Source organism: Gopherus flavomarginatus, chromosome 3, assembly GCF_025201925.1.
Source record: "Gopherus flavomarginatus isolate rGopFla2 chromosome 3, rGopFla2.mat.asm, whole genome shotgun sequence".
In the NCBI taxonomy this organism is placed as follows: Eukaryota; Metazoa; Chordata; order Testudines; family Testudinidae; genus Gopherus; species Gopherus flavomarginatus.
In genome coordinates, this window is record NC_066619.1 from 262,752,668 (window position 1) to 262,772,941 (window position 20,274).

The 20,274-nt window shown below is 40.8% G+C and overlaps 1 protein-coding gene across 1 annotated transcript in view; it reads left to right on the plus strand.

The window, feature by feature from the left end:
- Nucleotides 1-20,274, plus strand: part of SORCS2 (sortilin related VPS10 domain containing receptor 2) — an 859,447-nt gene that overhangs the window by 691,672 nt on the left and 147,501 nt on the right. The window contains exon 4 of the mRNA XM_050948134.1: nt 18,985-19,149. Within this exon, the coding sequence (XP_050804091.1) occupies nt 18,985-19,149 (165 nt within the window). The remainder of the gene's footprint in view (nt 1-18,984; nt 19,150-20,274) is intronic.

Genomic DNA, 20,274 nt, shown 5'->3' on the forward strand with positions numbered 1-20,274 from the left:
AATTATCAAGAACTGTTAGTAAATTAGTATGCCACCTGGGACGGGCTGCGGGATTATTGTGTGATTTCTATTTACTTTTCTGGAATGGGCTGCAGTCTCAGATGAGTGCTTCTTTCAGGAAACTCACTCGAATAAAAGACAAAAGGCCATTTTTTCTGGGCATAAATTACACTGAGTTTTTAATTAACTTTTAATTACATGAAAGAGGCTCTTCATAACTCTCAATGTTTTTCTGTGTTATGACTAAGCCTTTCTGGCTGCTCTTTAGTCCAGGCTCCACACAGCAGGTTGTGTTGTACTACAGTTATTTTGAAGGTGGTCACAAAGATTTTTTTAATAGTGTTTCCTCAAACACTTGATAGCGAAGCCAGTAAAACATCCTGCACTTTTAAGCAGTGGCTAACTGTAGTCTGGGACTGTAGTGAATTAAAATATGAGAGGAGGACAAGCTGGAGAGGTATATGGGAAAGGCATTTATAAACATAAAAAACAGTCTTTGATGTATCCAGCAGTGGTGATAATATTAATAGGTATAAAGTACAAAGAAGCAAAGTCTGGAACAACTTGAAGAGTGGAAAAGTAATTTTGAGGATGCTCCAAAATGGAGATGGGCAGGTAATACTCAACCCTAATTTCATAGAGTGCAAGAAAATTAAGTTCATAGGGATAATTCATGTGTCCTGGGCCTAGGCCAGTTCCAACAATGACGCAAAGCCTGCTGCAGCAGGGGACGAATGGATTTTGAGGCCCCTTCCCATCAGGGACAGGCTGACGTGGAGTGAAGATCATGCTGAGGTAACAGGTGGTGAGGAGCACAGTCTGTGACAGACTGATAATATTTGTAATATGCTGAACAAATCTTATAGAATTAAGATACATTTTATGGAATTAAGTTAAACCTTACTGAATTAAGCTTACACCTTTGGAGTTTATTGTATTAAAAATGCAAATGTTTATGTACTGTTGTGAGATTGTATGGAATTGCTTTAGCAGGAAAGCAAGATTTATGCAATCCTTGGAAGGTATTAGGAACTTCCAGAAGTCTTTTTGGAACAATATTTATTAAATGGATTCCCTAGGAAATATTTTTGGGTGATGGGAATGCAAATTCTCCCCTCCAAAGCTAACCCTTTGAAGATTTGTGCTGGGGGGAAGAGGGGAGGGACCCACTGTGCATACATTACATGCTTCTGGAAACCCTGATTTGCTTAAAGAGGAAACTGAACATGTTATGAATGTGTTTGTTCTGAGCTGACGCTCTGATGAACTTGAAGCCACTAGGGAGGGCCGTTGAAAGACTATTCTTGCCAGAGCACATGTGAGAATTGGGATAAACCCTAGCAAGCTTATAAGCATGCATGTAGGTTCTTTGATTCATTTTAATATGTTTCCTCTGTAACACTTTTTCCCTTAAGAATGAAGTAGACTTGCCTAGAAAACTCTCTATGGTAACTTATATTTGTAATAATCACTCTATCCGTTTCTGAAGAGAAATCAAGCAGGTTTGTTTTGACAGGCTGTCTTTGCTGGGGAATAGGCAGGGAAGATAGGGAACTTCCCGAGATCTCCACCCAAGAGAGGCAACAGCTGGGCATCTGGAAGCCTGAGAGTGGGTGCCCTTGCTGGGCTACTGAGGGGAGATACAGGTGCAGCTGCCCTGAAATGTGACACAAACTACTTCGTGCTAATTTAATACTCTCTCTTCCTTTCTCTATAGGTTTTTTACCATGCTCATCACCGTAGTTATTTGAGCACCTTCCAGTAATTCATTAAAACCTGCATCTTGTCAGAGGGTTAGACTAGATGACTCTTGCAGTCCCTTCTAACCCCCTGGTTCTATGATTCTATGATTAAGCCTTGCGACTAACATGTGTTTTTTCTCTCAGCCGCTCCCTAAGGGGAGAAGTATGTGTGAGATGCAGTGGTTTGTTTTGGAAGGTTTCTGTGTACGCATGCACCACACGCAGAGCTATCTGTGTTAGAAAATGGAAGTTCAAAGAAATGTGGCTGGCACTTACAGCAAAAGTTTTGAGGCTTGTGAGGGTCTTTTCCTGTCATCATTCATTCCATAGTCTCAGGCTGGCCCCTGAGTAAGTGTCGTCTCCTGCACATACAAGCTTTGCCCGTTACTGTAGAAAGTGTCATTGTGCCAATGGAATGGTGTTATTAACCACGGTCTCCATCCCGGAGCTTTAGTCAATCTTTTAGCTATCCTTGTGTGCCTTGAAGATGAGGGCTGAGCCCTTGAACTTGATTGAGCAGTCTATGGGAAGCTAGCATAGGGAGCTGAGGACAGGTTTGATGTGCTCATGGTAGCCTGTGTTATTGTGGAGACACACTGTAATGTTCTTTATCGGTTGTAGTTTCCTAAGGGCTGAAGGCTTTGTGCCCAAATATATTGCATTCCTGTAGTCCAGCTGAGAGGTGAAAAAAGACATGAATAACTGAGGCCAGGTAATTGTTTGCCAGGATGGCAGGGAGTCTTCTAGCCAACTGGAGATGGTATAAAGATTACTTGTGAGTGCCACTATGTGACAGATTAGCATGAGAAATCCAGGAACACTACTAAACTGTGGACTGAAGTGACCAATTATGCGAGTGTGCCTTCAATCAAAGGAAATTGCAGCAAGGCTGCAAACTCTTTCAGATGTTTTCCTCTGCCTCTCAGTATAACCTCTGTCTTGCTTGCATTCAGCTTCAGCCAGCTGTTCTTCATCCATGTGCTGATCTTATCTAAACCCTGGTAACGGTATATGGTCATATGTGTTGAAAGATAAGTAGAGCTGTATCATCTGCATATTGCTAGCACTTGAGTTCATGTTGTCTGACCTGTTCATTTAGTGGCTCCATGTAGGTGCTGAATAGCACTAGTGAGAGAGAACAGATCATTATGGGACTCCACAAGAGAGCAGTCTAGTGGTGGAGGTGCAGTTTCCTATCACCACTCATAGAGGGTGTCCCTCTGGGAAGGACTCATTCCATCTTAGCACATTACCCTGTACCCCTGCCACCACTCTCAAGTGTTGATGGTCAAGCCTAGTGCACAGTTATCAATGATTCACCAGATCCTTGACACACTGTGCTGTGGATGGAGTGCTGCTGTCCGGTAACAGGCTTTGGAATTAGGTGAAGGGCATGAATTTTGGTGGTTAAATCAGAATCTGTGGTGATTAGTTATTAAGCTTTTGATGCACATTTGATTTTAGATTAAATAAAACTGCACAAGAAAGACAAAAACTAAAGTCCACGAGAGAGTATGGTGTGTGCCTCCTCTGTGATATGCTGCATGGTCTCCTCCTTACAAAACGTCAGTTACCTTCTGCCAACAGCAGACTTTTAGATAGAGAAAATAAAATCATATGTTACAAGGCTGCCTACATGCAAATAAGAAGTTGAGTTTCTAGGGAATTCAGAATATCTCCCCATTTATTGTTGCCCTTTCTAGGGAATATTTCAAGTTGTCCCTTTACTGTTTAACAGGAAAATTTCCTCAGTTGTTGCCCTAATTCCTTCCACAGACTCATGGTCCGTATACCCTCCTGTCATAAACAGATAGTTAAGGGTTAATGCCTCTTTTACCTGTAAAGGGTTAAGAAGTTCACCAAGACTAGCTGACACCTGATCAGAGGAGCCAATGAGGGGACAGGATGTTTCAGTTTTGGCCGGAGTGGAAAAGATCAAGGAATCAGCCTCGTATCAGAGTAGTGAGTATTAAGTAAGGAAATAAATAGGTTTATGTTTATTTTCTTTTTGTAACTTGTCTTGGCATTAGGGGGATAATCAAATTGGGTATTCTTGTATGTACTAAGGTTTTTGCCCAGGGGAACATGCTGTGTTTTGAATCTGTTGTCTGTGAGATCAGCTTGTATGCTATCTCCCAGAGGTTTTTTTTTCTTTTACCTTTCTTTTCTTTAATTAAAAACCTTCTTTTTAAGAACCTGATTGATTTCTCCTTGTTTTTAGATCCAAGGGGATTGGATCTGGCTCACCAGGGATTGGTGGGGGGAAAGGGGAAGGGGAATGAGTAATTCTTCCTTGTTTTAAGATTCAAGGGGTTTGGATCAGTGTTCACCAGGGAATTGGTGGAGAAGTCTCTCAAGGCTACCCAGGGAGGGGAAGGTTTTGGGGGAGAAGACAGAGTTTTCCAAATGACTCAAATATTTGGATGGTGGCAGCATATTGATCTAAGCTGGTAATTAAGCTTAGGGGTTCACATGCAGGTCCCCACATCTATACTCTAAGGTTCAGAGTGGAGGTGGAACCATGACACCTCCAAATTCAAGACTTGGGAGCGCACAATCAAATGACTTTGCAGTACCCGATGCCTGTCAGAAATCACTTAACGCTGTGGTTGGTCTGAGGGAGAAAACAGTTGCTTAGAGTGGGCTGATTTCTACTTGCATCTTAGAAATGAGAGCATGTCAATCTGAAAACAAAAGGAGAGCGAGAACTTGTAAAACAAAATCCTACAAATTAAAGTTGAGAGGTAAATGTTCGACGGAACACCTGGGCAGTTTCCAAACATGGGAACAGTGCTGGAGCACAGCAGCAAATCACTAAATGAGGTGGCTTATTTTTATCCCTTATGACTAACATAGGCTTTTATAAGACTGTTTGTTTGAGTCAAAGGTGAAGATATGCAATTCTCTGTTCCTTTTTATACTGGGCATGTGTGTGCCAACACAGTAGCTGATTTCAACACAAGATGTGCACATCTGCATATCTGATATTAAATGTCAGCCTTGGATTGAATAAGCCCCCCCCCACCTTAAAGTTAACTGTAGGACACCGAGAGTACCAGGCAATATCCAAATCTTAGCTATAAACATCAGTACAGGGGATTCAAATTAAATGGCCTGTGATATATAGGCAGTCCGACTAGATGATCTAATGGTCCCTTCTGGCCTAAAAGCTGTGAATCACTGAAGGGGTTAATAAAAATCACCTTCTTGCAAAGTAACTTTGAATGATAAAAGCAAATAATGCTGGGTATGAACCCTGATTAATAGTTTTTTCCATATGAGCCATAGTTGCTTGTCTTAGTTTAGTTTTTCACTAAGAGGATTGTTCAGGTTAGAGTGTAATGTGGAAATATTCTGGGGGTCTTCCTTGCCCCACATTGCTCTGTTAATGTCTATTAGCACTTTTCTGTATCTGTTTTGGTACTTCCACTGCCTCCATTCCTGTTGTATCTGAGTGCCTTGCAAGCATTAATTAAGTCATTCTCATAAATTCTCTGTAAATTAGAGAAGTATTTTCTAAAGATGGGAAAATAAGCCCCAGAGAGATTAAGTGACTTGTGTAAGGTCGCACAGGAAAGTTGTGGCAGAGCCAGGAACTCAGCCCATCTCCTGAATTTCAGCTTAGTGCATTAACCGCAAAACCATCCTTCATCCTCAGTCCTCTTCTAGAGGAACCAGCTTTGTGATCTATGGAGCTGATTCCAGTTCCATTGAAGAACATGGCAAAGCTCCCATTTACTTTAATGATGCAGTGTCAGGCTCTGTATTAAGGCTGATGGCAGGTGTCTTCCGACCTTTGTGTAGCTTTTTCACTTAAAGGAATTCAACAAATAAATCAATCACTTGCATTTTCTTTTCTTGTTGCTGCCGTACCCCTAGCTGAATGTGTTAAAACCTCCATTAGCAGTCCCCTCACTTGCAAGTACACAAAGCTCTGGAATTCAAAACAAAATTACTTTGGGAAAAAAAAACCAATCTAACCAGAGAGGGTTGGAAACTTTTTACCAAAACAAAATATAATTAAAAAACTGGAGTGAGGAGATTTGTTTCCTGTTTTTCTATTTGCTTGATTTTTATTTATTTATTTTGGATTAAAATGTGGCCCAAAATAAGAAATCATATCTAAGATATTGTGTTTAGAGAGGGAAAAATACATCCCTTAGCTATGATGGCATATATATCTGAGATAGGGAGCCCCACCCCAGAATAGCCAATAACCCAGTGATTGGGGCACTCCCTAGGAGGTGAGACATCCAAGTTCAAGTCCCTGCTCTGCCTAATTCAGAGCAGGGACTTGAACCTGGGTCTCCCACATCCCAGGTGAATGACTGATGAATACTTAATTATTTATACAAACTGAAACACTTCCAACAGAAGTGTGCTGTCACTTTCATTTTCTCTCTCTCTTTATTTCTCTCTTCCGAACCTGGACCTCAACACTAATACATTTACATAAAATATTTCTGTTTTGAGGAAACAGCATTTTTTGGTTGAAAAAAATTGACAAAACTTGTTTATGACTAGCTCTAAGCAATACCACCTGATCTGAACACGGAGAGAATCAGAACAGTGAGTTATTTTGGCAGATTTGTAGGTTTTCAAAAAACCTATCTTTATAAAAAGTGGGCACTGCAGAGCTGCACAAGCCTGAATCCTGATCTAAAAGACATGCTCTAGGAATTATTTTGGAGTTCTCTGGCCTGTGTTAGATGGGAAGTCAGACTAGATGATCACCACAGTCCCTATTGGCCTTGCAATCTATGAAAGGTTTGCTATTTACAGTTCTGCTAGAATCCGAGACAGAGGCACTGAATGCTGTTAAATGTAAAAGCTTTATTCTCCAGTGAAATCCTGTCTTTATTAATGAGATTCAGCCTGATGGGACCAAAAATTACTTTAAAAGACATTTCCTTTTTGTTCTTCAAGGGCTTTTTTTCCAGTCCATTTGGACTGGATATCAAAGATAAGGGAAAATATTTCACTAGAAAAAGCTTTTATAATTAAGCTTTGTAGTGTACATAAGTGAGATGTAGCTTAATTTAAGTGGATATTAATAATTATATTTTCAAGGCATGCTTTTGGTGCCCCAATAAATCACACAATCAGTTGTGCATTACATGATATGGGCTTACGTCAGCTCTTTCCTTAAGGTTACCCTATGTTTTAGAGCAGAAGGGCTGTGTAATCTTTAGCTAGCACTAGACCATCATATAGGTTCTTACAGGAGGAGGTGCTTACTGAAGTGGTCTCAAAACCCCAGTCAGGTTTCTTCCCAGTGCCAGCTACCTTTTTTGTACTTTTCTCTACATTTCAGGAGAGAGTTGGTCCTAGAATCCAAATATGTGAGCAGATAAAATGTATGAGACTGGCTTTTTCCAGTGTTTCTAGTGTATCATAACACCATGGGTAGTGGGGCAGGTAGGAGAAAGGGCATCTATAACAGAAATACATGTACACTTAGGACACATCACAAAGCTCAAATGTTTATAAAACATAAAATAAATGCATTGTGTTTCCCCAAGCAGCCTGGCAAGGAGAAGAGGAGAATCCTCTTGAAGCTCACTCCAGGTTATTTCAGTGAGAGTTAATTGTATTCTGTGAAGATGAAGTGAAAATATGGTCCCCAGCGGGGAGAGCAAAAACAATTGGTTCTCCCGCATAAAGACCCTGAGATCTTGTTCAGTACCCATATGCTAAATATTTAGCCATGGAAACTGCCTTTCTTTCCTTCCTGTCTTCTTCTTCTCTATTTCATTGTATGCTAAACTAATTATTGCTATTCCTGTAATTCCCCTTAGAGTAGAGGTAGTCAATAGGTGGACTGCAGGCCAAATTCCAGCTGCTAGGTGCTTTTGAATAGACACTAAAATCTTTTTATATACTAATTATTGTTTTGTTTTAATTGTTTTTCTCTGGGGTCTAGACCTGGACTATACCTTTAACAAGAAATGTGAACCTTGAAAAAAAAAATTGACTACCCCACCTTAGAGTCTAGTGCTGTCTTTGCTGCTAACAAATTTAGGGCCAGAAAGTGGGGATTGTTTGTTCTGTCCTTTCATTAGATTAAGTCACATATGCAGTCATTTGTTCTGCATGCAGTATCCTACTTGGAAAACACTGTTGTTGTGCTTTGTGATGCCCTGAGGCAGAAAATATATGCATTCTTAACTAGAGAGGAGGGGGAGAAGGTGGGATCTGTAAAGCAAATTCTTGAATTATAATAATGTGCAAAAAACCTGAACTTAAAAGATTAATGTCTGCCCGTTCCATCTGGGAAATCATAACCAATTGTGGAGATGTTAGGTCTTCCTCTCTTTCTTTCTTTTCCAATATATAGAGAGAAATTAGCCCATTTCCATTGTGCAATCTAATTTTCATTATTTCTTCAAGTCGTGCAGAATGTCTGTACTCTATGAGAAGTGTAAAACCTGGTTATAGAACATTCCCCTACTGTGACAAGAATTGGTGGTGTGCCTCCCCCACTGCCATTAGTAATCAAACTGTTGCCTTAGACTAAACCTGGGTGGAAAGACTATCCAATTTAGTTCTTGCATTTTAAAGGCAACCAGCTGGGAGAGAGATGTATATTTTACCTCACATAACAGGATGATTTAAGATTTTGCTGTTTTTAGATACGTAAATTATACACCCAATACATTAGATGGCCCCTTCACTCACACAGCTTCCAGTAGCCATGCCAGTGTTTGACCTTGAAGAGAACCGCAGGACTGCTGTTTTTCTTCTACCCGTTTACATTGCAGTGTCTTAGAGTCCCATAATATGATGCTGTAGAAACATACAAGTTTAGTCCAACACTGATACCCATGTAAAAAAAGGTGTAATTATCTTACACCTTTAGAGTCTAAATATGGCTTATCTATACTGTAATAAAACACAGTGACTAGCCCAAGTCACTTGCAGGGCTTGGGCTGTGGAGCTGTAGAATTGCAGTGTAGTCATTTAGGCTTGGGCTGGAGGCCAAGCTCTGGGACCGCATGAGTGGAGAGGGTCCTGAAGCTCAGGCCTCAGTCTCAGAGCTCAGGCTCCAGCCTGAGTCCAAACGTCTACACTGCAGTTTTATAGTCCTGCAGCCCATGCCAACTGATACAGGCCAGCCACACATGTTGTATTGCAGTGTAGACATCCCATAAGGCCCAAAAACACTTACATGAAGTGCTTAGAGGGCTTAAAGTTAAGAATGTGCTTGCATGCCCTACTGGGTTGACTGGGAGTGCCAGTTTAGATGTTCATTCTCTCTCCAACACACTTCATGTGCTACCATTCTAGCTGGTTACCAGCTCATGTTAACATCTTGAGCCCTGTAAGGTTCACTGCGCATCACAAGTGTCTAGCACGCTGTTGATACTACATAATAAATAATAAATAGCACAGCTAGTAGCGTCAGATTCAGAATGATTAACTAAACTGCTGTACATGGTTTCTGTTAGCCCTACGAGGAGTGTTTCAAATGGCCTTTGATTTTTTGTCCTGGTTTTATGTAAGTCCAGTAGATTTCTCAGGGGCACTTCTTAACAGTCCCACCTTATATAATTGACATTCCCTAATTACAGTTCACTTGGAAATCAGCTACTCGTCTGGAATGATCTCCTGAGATTTATCTGTGATACTTAAAAATTTGCAGGAGGCCCCTCAAGAAAACATAAAAAGCTCTATAGAACTGAAAATCAGAGCTCTAGAAGAAGCTATGAACAACTAGAGTGTAACAATAACACAGTATCAAGGAATATAAATATGGGGCGGGGTTCGAGTGCATCTAGTCACTTACTAAATTCAATAAACAAACACGAGCCAGTTTTCTAGCTCTTGTTAACATAGAACAACTGATACAAATGCATCAATAACGTTAGGGTTTGTGAGGGGTGATTTAGGGACAGCCACAGGAGAAAACGTGCAAGATGAAACTTGTACCTTCAAGGCATTTTATTCCTCTCTCTGCTTGGAATTATCTTGGGTTGATTCTTAAGATATTGTTTTTCACTTGTATGGGAGTAAGGGGTCCATAACTCATTTCAGCTGTGCCACTCATGAGTTATCAGGTCTTTCATACCATCTGAGATAAAAATCATAACCCATGGCAGTCCATTTTGTGTGTTTTATGAATGCCTTCTGAGAAACAACATCTCATTTACAATTGGAGCCTGGAGCGAGAGTAATTTCTGCATCAACTGAGTACATCTAATAACACATAAATAATGTAAATTGTAAAAACAACAAAAATAGACAGGTTAGTTACTTACTTTTGAAAAATGTTGAGAATGTGGCTGTAGTGCTGATGAACGGTTAACCGCTGTCCGGAAATCTGTATTTTGTTACAAAGAACAGTTAGTTCCTAAACTCAATGAGTATGGTATGTGAGGCACATTAATCAGCAGTTTTAAGCTATGTCATCACTAAGGGCTGGATCCTCCAGAGTACTGAGCACTCTTGCCCCAGTCCAAGGCACTTAATGTCCCATTAATGGAAATTAATTAAACTCAGTGGTACAACTCATAAGTTTAGGCACATTCTTAAATGCTTTGCTATATCGAAGCCAGAGTGCTCAGCACTTCGCAGGATGGAATCCTAATAGCCACTTCAATGGGGGTTCACTTTAATGAAAAAACTTCAATAGGACTTGAAGATGGTCAACACCTCACAGGCAGCATTCAGCATCTTATTAGGAAGGGTCTGAAATATTTAAAATATTTAAAAAGTGTTGCTTTTAAGCTTGGTTTATAACACAAAAGAATATTAGTTATTTTAATTTTAGAATATTTCAGGTTTTGTTTTTATAAAACTGCATGAATCAAGTGCTCTCTCCCTTGCTTAGAATAGAAAGCTCTATTATTGCAAGACCATAGATAATTCCTCATGATCATTCCTCATGTTACTTAACTGTTCTCTCTTTGACTATTGTGCGAGGTAATAGAGAATCAGTGCTGGAATTATAGCTAGGAACAATTGCTGATGTTATACAGATGTTATGGGATTACCCATGTGCCATGTATTTTTGTTTGTTGGGTTTTTTTTTTAGACTTGCTAATTAAGATAAACTTTTATGTTGAGTTCACATTTTGAATGGAGCCATGTTTTGTTCTGCTAGAAGTACTAGAAACACATTCTCAAAGTGTCTCCAATTACAGTGCAAGCGAAACGTTTTTTACTGAAGTCTAGCTAAAAATACCATCTGGAAACCCACTATGGTTCATTTAAAGTAGTAGATAGCAGAAGTTGTAGTAGCAAGATGTTGCATTAGTCTTTCACAGTTCAATGGGACTACTCTGTGCCTAAAGTTAGGCATTTATGTTAAATCTTTTTGGGATTAGGGTTTAAATTTGCTAGTTCCACGAATGCAACATCCTGCTACTACTACTCTCCACTACTTCCAATGAACCAGAAGGTTTGCAGATGGCATTTTTGCCCTAGAGCGTGTGTGTGTGTGTGAGGGTTGACAGTATAAATTTGAAGACATTTGGTCCAGTTTCTGAGAATTTGATGATTACTACAGTTATGTTCAGACTGGAAGCATTTTATATACCTATCACACTGTTGGCCCTTCATAATCATAAAATTATTAAGATAAAAATAAGAGATGGGGTAATACTAAAAGGTCCAGCACTTTTTATTTACTGTGTTTTGACCTGTAGAAATGCTAATGAACGGGGGTGTTGTGCCTTTTTGTTAATTTAAGGCTGCCAGGTGCTGGGACCAAATCCAGAATAATCTCCAGCTCCCCCTTTCTCCCACAAAAACTGTTGTTGACTCCGTACTGCATGTTGGCTAGATGTAGGGAAGGGAAGTGGGAGGCCTGTGGTAACTCCATCTTAGGCTGATCATTAGAGGCATGATTCAAAGCCCAGGGAAGTCAGTGGGAGTCTTTGAATCAGGTGTTACATCATCAGCCAGAAATGAGTGCTGAAGTACAGTATGTAGAACTCTCACCCTGGTCCCTGTTCAGTCCTCTTTCCTATATTGACTAAACCATTGATTTCAGTGGGAGTTTTGACCTGAGAAAAGAGTGTTTAAAAAGCACCTTTAGAACAATTAGATGAGAGTCAATTAGCTTTTCAAAGCATTGTACAGACATTAACTCATCTTCACAATATTCTCAGGAGGTAAGTAAAAGCATATTATCATTCTGACTGGATAGTTGGGGAAACTGAGACACAGAAAAGTTAAGCAACGTGCCTGAGGTCACACACTGAATCTTTGACAAAACAGGGAATAGTTCTCAGAAATTCCTGCATCTCAGGCTTAAAATCAACCCACTAAGGAATGCCTTTCTTCTAATATCCGACCACAGTATAGTTTAAAAAACAAAGCACTTCATCAGTACAGCTCAGTTCATCTTGCCTCTTGTGTGTGGAAGGTTCTTCCCCTGCATCTCCCTATTTTTCTTAACATGCCCCCCTGACTCTCAGATCTGGTAGATATATGCTGTGTTTTAAACTCGGTAATAATGATGTCTTACTTAGCAAACAAAGACTGACATAGCTACTGAAAACTGCTGTTGTATGATGGACGCATCCCAGTGACTGGACTGGACTGTGCCTGAATAACAAGCACTCTTCTGATGAGGTGCATCTTCCTTGGCTATTAACATAACATGAGCCATAAATAATTATTATTAGTAAGTTAATCAATCAGTCTTTGTTATTCACTCCTCCTGGTCTTCTGCTCAAATGCAATCCTGCAGTTGGACATGTGCCAGTGCAGAGACTTGGGCATGGCACTGTAAACTTTCTGAGGGAGGGCCTGTCTGTCTTCTGTTTTTTTACAGCACCGTGCTGTGCTCGAGGTCACTTTCTGTTGTACAGGAGCAGCCCACTGTATCTGGGACCAACTGGATCTTCCCAGTGGCTTTCACTTGGGATTAATTGATCTTCTGCTATATGTTGGTGATCTGGGATATATCACTACCAAGTAAATTTTGCTTCTATATTTCCTTTTCACAGTCTTCTCCCTGAAAGTAATGGTAGCAAAACACAGGAGTCTAAATCCTTCATTACACATATTTTACTACATGTGTAGGGCCCTACCAAATTCATGGCCGTGAAAAACGCACTATGGACCATGAAATCTGGTTTCTCCTCCGTGAAATCTGGTCTTTTATGTGCTTTTACCCTATACCATATAGATTTCATGGGGGGAGACCAGCATTTCTCAAATTGGGGGTCCTGACCCAAAAGGGAATTGCAGGGGGTTGCAAGGTTATTTTAAGGGAGTTATGGTATTGCCACCCTGACTTCTGTGCTGCCTTCAGAGCTGGGCAGCAGCAGCAACAGCACAGAAGTAACGGTAGCAGTACCACAACCCCTACAATAACTCTGTGACACCCCCCCCACACACACACACAACTCCTTTTTCGGTCAGGAGCTCTACAATTACAACACCATGAAATTTCAGGTTTAAATGGCTGAAATCATGAAATTTACAATTTTTTTAATCCTGTGACCATGAAATTGACCAAAATGGACCATGAATTTGGTAGGGCCCTATACATATGCAAGAAATCATGTTAGTATTTTTCACTTACATTATAGCTCTTTTTTTTCTTTTTCTTTTATTTTTTTTTTGCTGCACTCCAAGACTGTGAGACAAGTCTATACTTTATCTTAATAGCTTGCCTGACAATTTAAGTGACAGGCTCTCTCTTTGAAACACTCACATAACTCCAATTAATGCTAATGTGAGTTATGCATGCACATCAAGAGATGAATACACACCTAAGTGTCTTTGTTGCTTATTTAGATGCCGTAAGGTTAAGAGGAAAAGTCAGAGATAATTCTATAGAGTTTTATAGTTTCACTGAGAAATAGTGGAGGATTCCAAAGGGAATGACGGAAAGCTATAGAAAAGTTATGAAAAGCTTAACTGAAGTTTAGAAGTGATTAAAATCTATTCTGGTTTCTGGGTCCAAAGCCATTCAAGCAAGTATTTATTCATTTTGAGCTGAAACCATCAGCAGTCGCTATTTGATTCTGCTCTCCTGACAGTACGTCCCAGTTACATTCATGAAGCAGTCACAAGATCTTTTGCTATGGGGAAGATCTGTTGCTACTTATCCCACTTAAAAAAAAAATCAAAACTTGTTATGGAAAGTGCTGATGAGTGTGTAATATTTTATCTGGAATATCACACTCAGTAAACTGTACTAGTCATGGGGTACACGTGAGTCTTTATAAATTAGTGAACTGGTGATGTGGATATCCAGTATACTAGCAGAGGGAGGGGTGTGTCTGTCTGTATGTGTAAAAACAGAAGATAGTAGTTCTGGTCTTTTTGGATAAGAGAATGAGAGACAAATATTGTATATACTACTCAGCTAAGGACTTGGGCAAATCATTCCCTCCTACACTATCTATGAAGGGTGCAGAGAACTCTTTCAAACTTGGTATTACCAGCAGTTGCAATTGTATTAAGTGTCTCACGATATTTGGTGTTTTTCATGAAGTCCAGCTCCTGGAAGCAAGTTATTTGGTGAGAATCTCAGCTTTCAATTAAAAACATTCGAAGTCTTAAGCCCTCATTGTTTCGTAAAAGAGCTGGAGCCTGCCTCCTGATTTTTGGGCACTTGGGGTCGGCAATGCTGCAAATGACCAAAAGTCATGGATGGATAGAAGTTGAGCCTAAGTGGCATCATGCCCTCGCTCTTTCAACCCTGTAGAAGCCCCTTCATGTGACCTCTGTGCAGTGGCGGCTCTAGCTTTTTTGCTGCCCCAAGCACAGCAGTCAGGCTGCCTTCGGCAGCGCACCCGTGGGCAGTTCCTGGTCCCACGGATTTGGCGGCACGCCTGCTGGAGGTCCACCGGTCCCGCAGCTTCGACGTACCCACTGCCAAATTGCTACCGAATCCACGGGACCGGCAGACCTCCCTCAGGCATGCCGCCGAAGGGAGCCTGCCTGCTGCCCTCACGGCAACTGGCAGGGCACCACCTGCGGCTTGCCTCCCCAGGCACACACTTGGAGCGCTGGTGCCTGGAGCCGCCGCTGCCTCTGTGTCATGTGAGCCTCATAGGTTTTGTGCTATGTTTGGTGGAGCCAAACAAGAGTCTATCTATATGTCATAATTCCTACACAAATACCTGGGCATATGCCCATGGGAACTGATGTTTCCCCTGTTAACATTTAACTCTTCTAGACATTTCTCCAGGAATATAATGGGGAATGGTACTAATAACTAGGCCTTGCTAACCCAGCCTTATCCTGCTGTGGATTGCTTGAGATTTGCCAGATTTCCCATCAAATTTAAGACAGTTGTTTGGAACAACAATCCCTATGCATACCATGGGTGACCAAACTTAGAATTACTCTTTTAACTTTGGCCCTCCAACATCATTTTTACACAGATGCGTAATCTGTCTGATTTGTTATTGTTTAGTTTAAAACCTGCCAAAGATCTAGCCAGGTGGACAGCTTTACAAGAGTAGGTTCAAAGGGATAAACGAAAGTCTGCTGATCTTCATAAAATCTATAAATAACTATCTTTGTTTTAACAGTATTTTTTTAATTACCACATACCCCTATGGAAATCAGTGTTTGACACATGATACAGAACTGTAATAGCTTATCTTGAAAACAAATGAATGTTTACGATATAGATGACAGCTTTACTTTCTCTTTTGTCTGTGAGAGAATAGGCTTATTCTAATATGTTTCAGACTCTCAGTATCTTACTGTGTTCGTTCATCTTGAGTATAATGAGAACAATCTGTGTGGTTTGGTTGTTGTTTTGTTTTAAAATAACATGTAGATATAGTCATCATTGTGAGTTAGGTATCAGCCAACCCTGTCTACAGTTACTTTCATAGAGGTTTATCCCAAGCATTGCCCAGTTGAGAATTGCATTAGCAACCTGTGAGGAAGTTGGTAAACCACACAAAGAAGCACATTATAGCTGCATTCAGCTTTAATACCGAGGTGTGGCCCATATAGAATACTGATCCTGGTAGGCAGTGCTCCATCTTGAGCAAGGAAATGCAATTTTATGGTATAAAACTCTTTGGGGACCATATTTGGCCCATGGGCTGCACATTGGCCAGTACTGCTTGAATTTATACAATCGAATACACTTTATTTGAATATTGTGTCCTTACAGGGGATCACAAAATGCTTTACTCAGAGTTTATAGACAACTAAAGAAAAGAGATTAAGATGTGATGAGAATGAGAAGTAAAACGTGTAAAGATAACATTTCTATAATCCCCCCTTATAGATTCACATAAAAATTGCATGTTTCACGCTCTCATGTAAATCATAAAATTAAACAATATAGAAAATCAGTGAATCATATGTTGGTTAGAGGCTACATCCTGCTGACTTCTAGTTACATGGACTCGTTACCTGAATAAGACAAGCAGGATTTGACCTCATACTGTTGAAATATTTTGTTAAAACTGAGAAAAAGAATCAATGTGTGGTCCTAGGGGTGTATGCAGGATGGCCCCTGATTCAGCAAAGTACTTGAGCCTGTAAGTCCCTCTCTGTTCAGCAAAGCACTTCATGCTTTACTTTAAGCACAGGAAAAATCCCATTGGCTGTCTGTGTAGAAGTAAATGGGAATGCTCATGCGCTTGAAGTTAAGCATGTACTTACATATCCTGTTGAATCTGGGCCTGTGAATAACCTATTTACACATTTCTTGCTGAGGGACAGAGGTAATAAAAGCTCAGTCCAGCTATTGTATCTGTGCAAATTTACCAGGGAGTCCAATTTTTTAAACTGCAGTTCTACTCCAAAAAGTGACTGAGGCCTTGTCTACACTATGCACTAAATTGCCACCACTGCGATCAACACAGCTGCATCTATTTAATGGATCTGGTGAAGACACAATAAGTTGATGGGAGAGCGCTCTGCTGTCGACTTAATTAATCCACCTCAACGAGAGGCGGAAGCTTTGTCAAAGGAAGAACTTTAAGTTATGTCAACTTAAGTTATGTAACTTACATAACTTAACTAGCGTAACTTACATCGACTTACAGCATTAGTGTGGAGTAGGCCTAAGTAAAAATATCATTGTGCTTTACGCAAGGCACAGTCAACCTGTGGAACTCTTTGTCAGAGGATGTTGTGAAGGCCAAGACTATAACAGGGTTCAAATAAGAACTCGATAAGTTCATGAAGAATAGGTTTATCAGTGGCTATTAGCCAGGATGGGTAGGGATGGTATCCCTAACCTCAGTTTGCGAGAACCTGGGAATGGGTGACAGGGAATGGATCACTTGATGATTATCTGTTCTGTTCATTCCCACAGAAGCACCTGGCATTGGCCGCTGTTGGAATACAGGATACTGGGCTAGAAGGACCATTGGTCTGACCCAGTATGGTCATTCTTATGTTCTCAATAGATGTTCCCTGAGTGTATTTGTCGTCATTTCTGCTTCCACTGCTGACTGCCATTCACTCTTGTTTGCAATGCAGAGCCACCATAACTATGGGAGAGAGATCAGGATTCTCTGCTGGCTTGTACATCATCAGCTGAATATTTTAATTGTTTTGATTGCAAAATTTGTATTGTTGTTGATTTGTGAGCCAGAAAGAACACAACTGGACTTTGAAATTCCATGTTGCATTTGCTGGGCTAGCGGTTAGTAAAATAATCTTTTTATTTACAAGCTGAGTATGTTTGATCTGAAGACATGATACAAATGGAACCTCACAATGCCATTTTCAAAAGCCACGCTGTAAGATTCAGGCAGGCTTTGAGGGTGAGGAACTGAAAGGAGTCTGATTCTTATTAGATTCTGCAACAAAAATACTGAAAGCCCTATATGAAGTCCGCGCAATCAGACAGACAGCAGCTGCAACTTTTATTAGGTTTGAGTCAAAGTAATATCCTGAGATAAAAAGGAAATGCAGATAATTGACTGGCATTTATTTTTGCAAAGCATCAAAGTGAGATTGCTATCTGATCCAAACAGAGAGAGCACTGTTCAGCCATATGAGGATGTTACAGACCAGTTTCATCCCTGGTGTGTCTCTATTAACTTCAGCTTAGTTACAGCAGTGGTTAAGCAAGCCATTTGTTTGTAAAAATAGCTTCACTACACAAAAGAGTTAGTTATTTAAAGGGTCACGTTAAACAAGATATTACTAGAATTACTCCTTCCTCAGTAGTTGGAGCTCCTGCATGTGGCTTTATCAACCCTGGGACAAGAACCACAATAGAAATAATGGGATTAAACTCAGTACCTTTGAGATACAAGTAGAGTTGTCAGGCCCCCGGTTTCTGACAGGAATGCCTGGTCAAAAAGGGCAGCTCCGGTCAGCTGCTAAAAGTCCAGTCATCAGCATAGCAGGGCTAGGGTAGGCTCCCTGTGGCTCCCAGAAGTGACGGGCATGTCTGGCTCCTAGGCACAAGGGTGGCCACAGGAGCTCCTCACACTGCCCCTGCCCTGAGCACCGGATCTGCAGCTCCCATTGGCTGGGAACTGTGGCCAATGGCAGCTGCAGGGGCAGCGCCTGCAGGTGCTGGCAGTGCGCAGAGCCCCGTGGCTCCTCCACCTGGGAGCCAGACGTGCCATCCACTTCTGGGAGCTGCCTGAGGTAAGTGCCCACTGGCCTGAGCCCGCACCTTGCACCCTAACCCCTTGCCCCAGCCCTGAGATCCCTGCTGCACCCCAAACCCCTCATCCCCAGCCCCACCCCAGAGCCTGCACCCCAAGACGGAGTCTGCACCACAACTCCCTGCCCCAGCCCAGAGCCCCCTCATGCATCCCAGACCCCTCATCCAGAGTCCACACCTCCAGCCGGAGCCCTTACTCCCTCCTACACCCTAACCCCCTGCCCCAGCTCAGTGAAAGTGAGTGATGGTGGGTGAGAGTGAGGGATGGAGTGAACGGGGGCAGGGCTTCGGAGAAGGGGCAGGACAGGGGCCACAGGTAGAGGATGGGGCAAAGGTGTTCAGTTTTGGATGATTAGAAAGTTAGCAAACCTAGGTATAAAGTAGATACTTTGGGAACAAACCTATAAGGTGCTTGGTACAATCAGCTTGGACTTGTTTGAAAGAGAATTTATGGAGCCTGGCACCTGCTTAGGAAATAATGGAAACTGGGTTTTCAAATCCCCTAGATGGCTTTGAAAATCTCAGCCACAAAGTTCTTGTGAAGTGCGTTGCCTAAATCCTACTGTCTTCTACATTTATGCAACAGAAATAATGCTGTGTTGGCTTCTAATATTGGCAATGAAAAATTCTCTATATAGAAACAGTGTTTTTATATGTATTACCCTTTTCCTTTTTCAGATAATTCTTGTGAGTTCTTCACATAATGACCGGGACCAGAGTCTTTTCATGAGCATCGATGAAGGAGCCACTTTTCAAAAGCAGCCCATTACCTTCTTTGTGGAAACCCTGGTTTTTCACCCAAAAGATGAGGATAAAGTGATTGCTTACACCAAGGAAGGCAAGGTAAAGCTTGGGTGTTCTTGACCATCACACGATGTTTCATATTAAACTAATCAAATTGTCATGATTTACTGACTAGGTTTATATAACATGAGTTGCCTAAGGGGAAGCCATGCCCAGTTCCTGAAATGCTCCTTTCTCTATTTCAGTAAATTATATCAATCTCAAAATGCCATTGTCCTTTTAGAATGTTTTCATTCTCTGTCATTTCTTGTTGATATTGATATTGGCAATATAATCTATCCTGTAACGTAATTATAGTTAAGTACAATCCTAGAAACATTTTTCCCTAGAAATTAGCCATAAGCAATTGTATAGTGTGGTAGAAAGTTAACTGAGCTGAAATATTGGCTCCAAAACCATTCTTGGTTTGTAAAATAAAATAAAATAAAACTTTAGGTGTAAAGCAGAATAAGGTTCCACTGAATCAGTAGATCAGTAGAAAAGTAGAATACTCTCTTTGAAGTATTCAGACCACATACAGTTTTAGAAGTCATATCAAATTCTCTGCAGACTTTCAATAGTGTTCTGGATTACTGCTCCCTAAAGTATAACGATTTATGGCTTTTTTCTGGATGTGTTAATGTAAATACCTACAGTTGAACACATAATCCAATAAAAATGTATATGCAATCTTTTTTCATAGCACCAGAGCTAAAGCTGTAAAATCATAGAGATTGTGATCCTGATTCTGATCTTACATACCATTGTATTATATTGACATAACTCTATTATTACTCCTGATATGTGCAACACTGAGTGAGATCAGAATCAGGCCCTTTAAGCATTGTCACTGTGTATGGGGGGTTTATCTTGCTTATGTGATGAAGGGAGTAGAGGGCAAGTTGTTCATTTTGCTGTCAAGTATTGCACAGATATTACTGTGATATTCTACTGAAGCTTCATTGAGCTGCCTTTCAGGAACTGAATCTAAAGCTATGCTCAGCTGATCTCCAGTGATTCATGCTGTTCCACTGTTTACAAACAAGGCTACATCTAGAAGAATTCATGACAGTTTTGACTGTTTCTGCCTTACAAACATCATGGTGGATTTCTTTGTTTTGTTAAGTCAGTTTTAGGTCCTAAATAACATACAAAAATGTTTTGAAAATTTGACAGCAGCAAAAA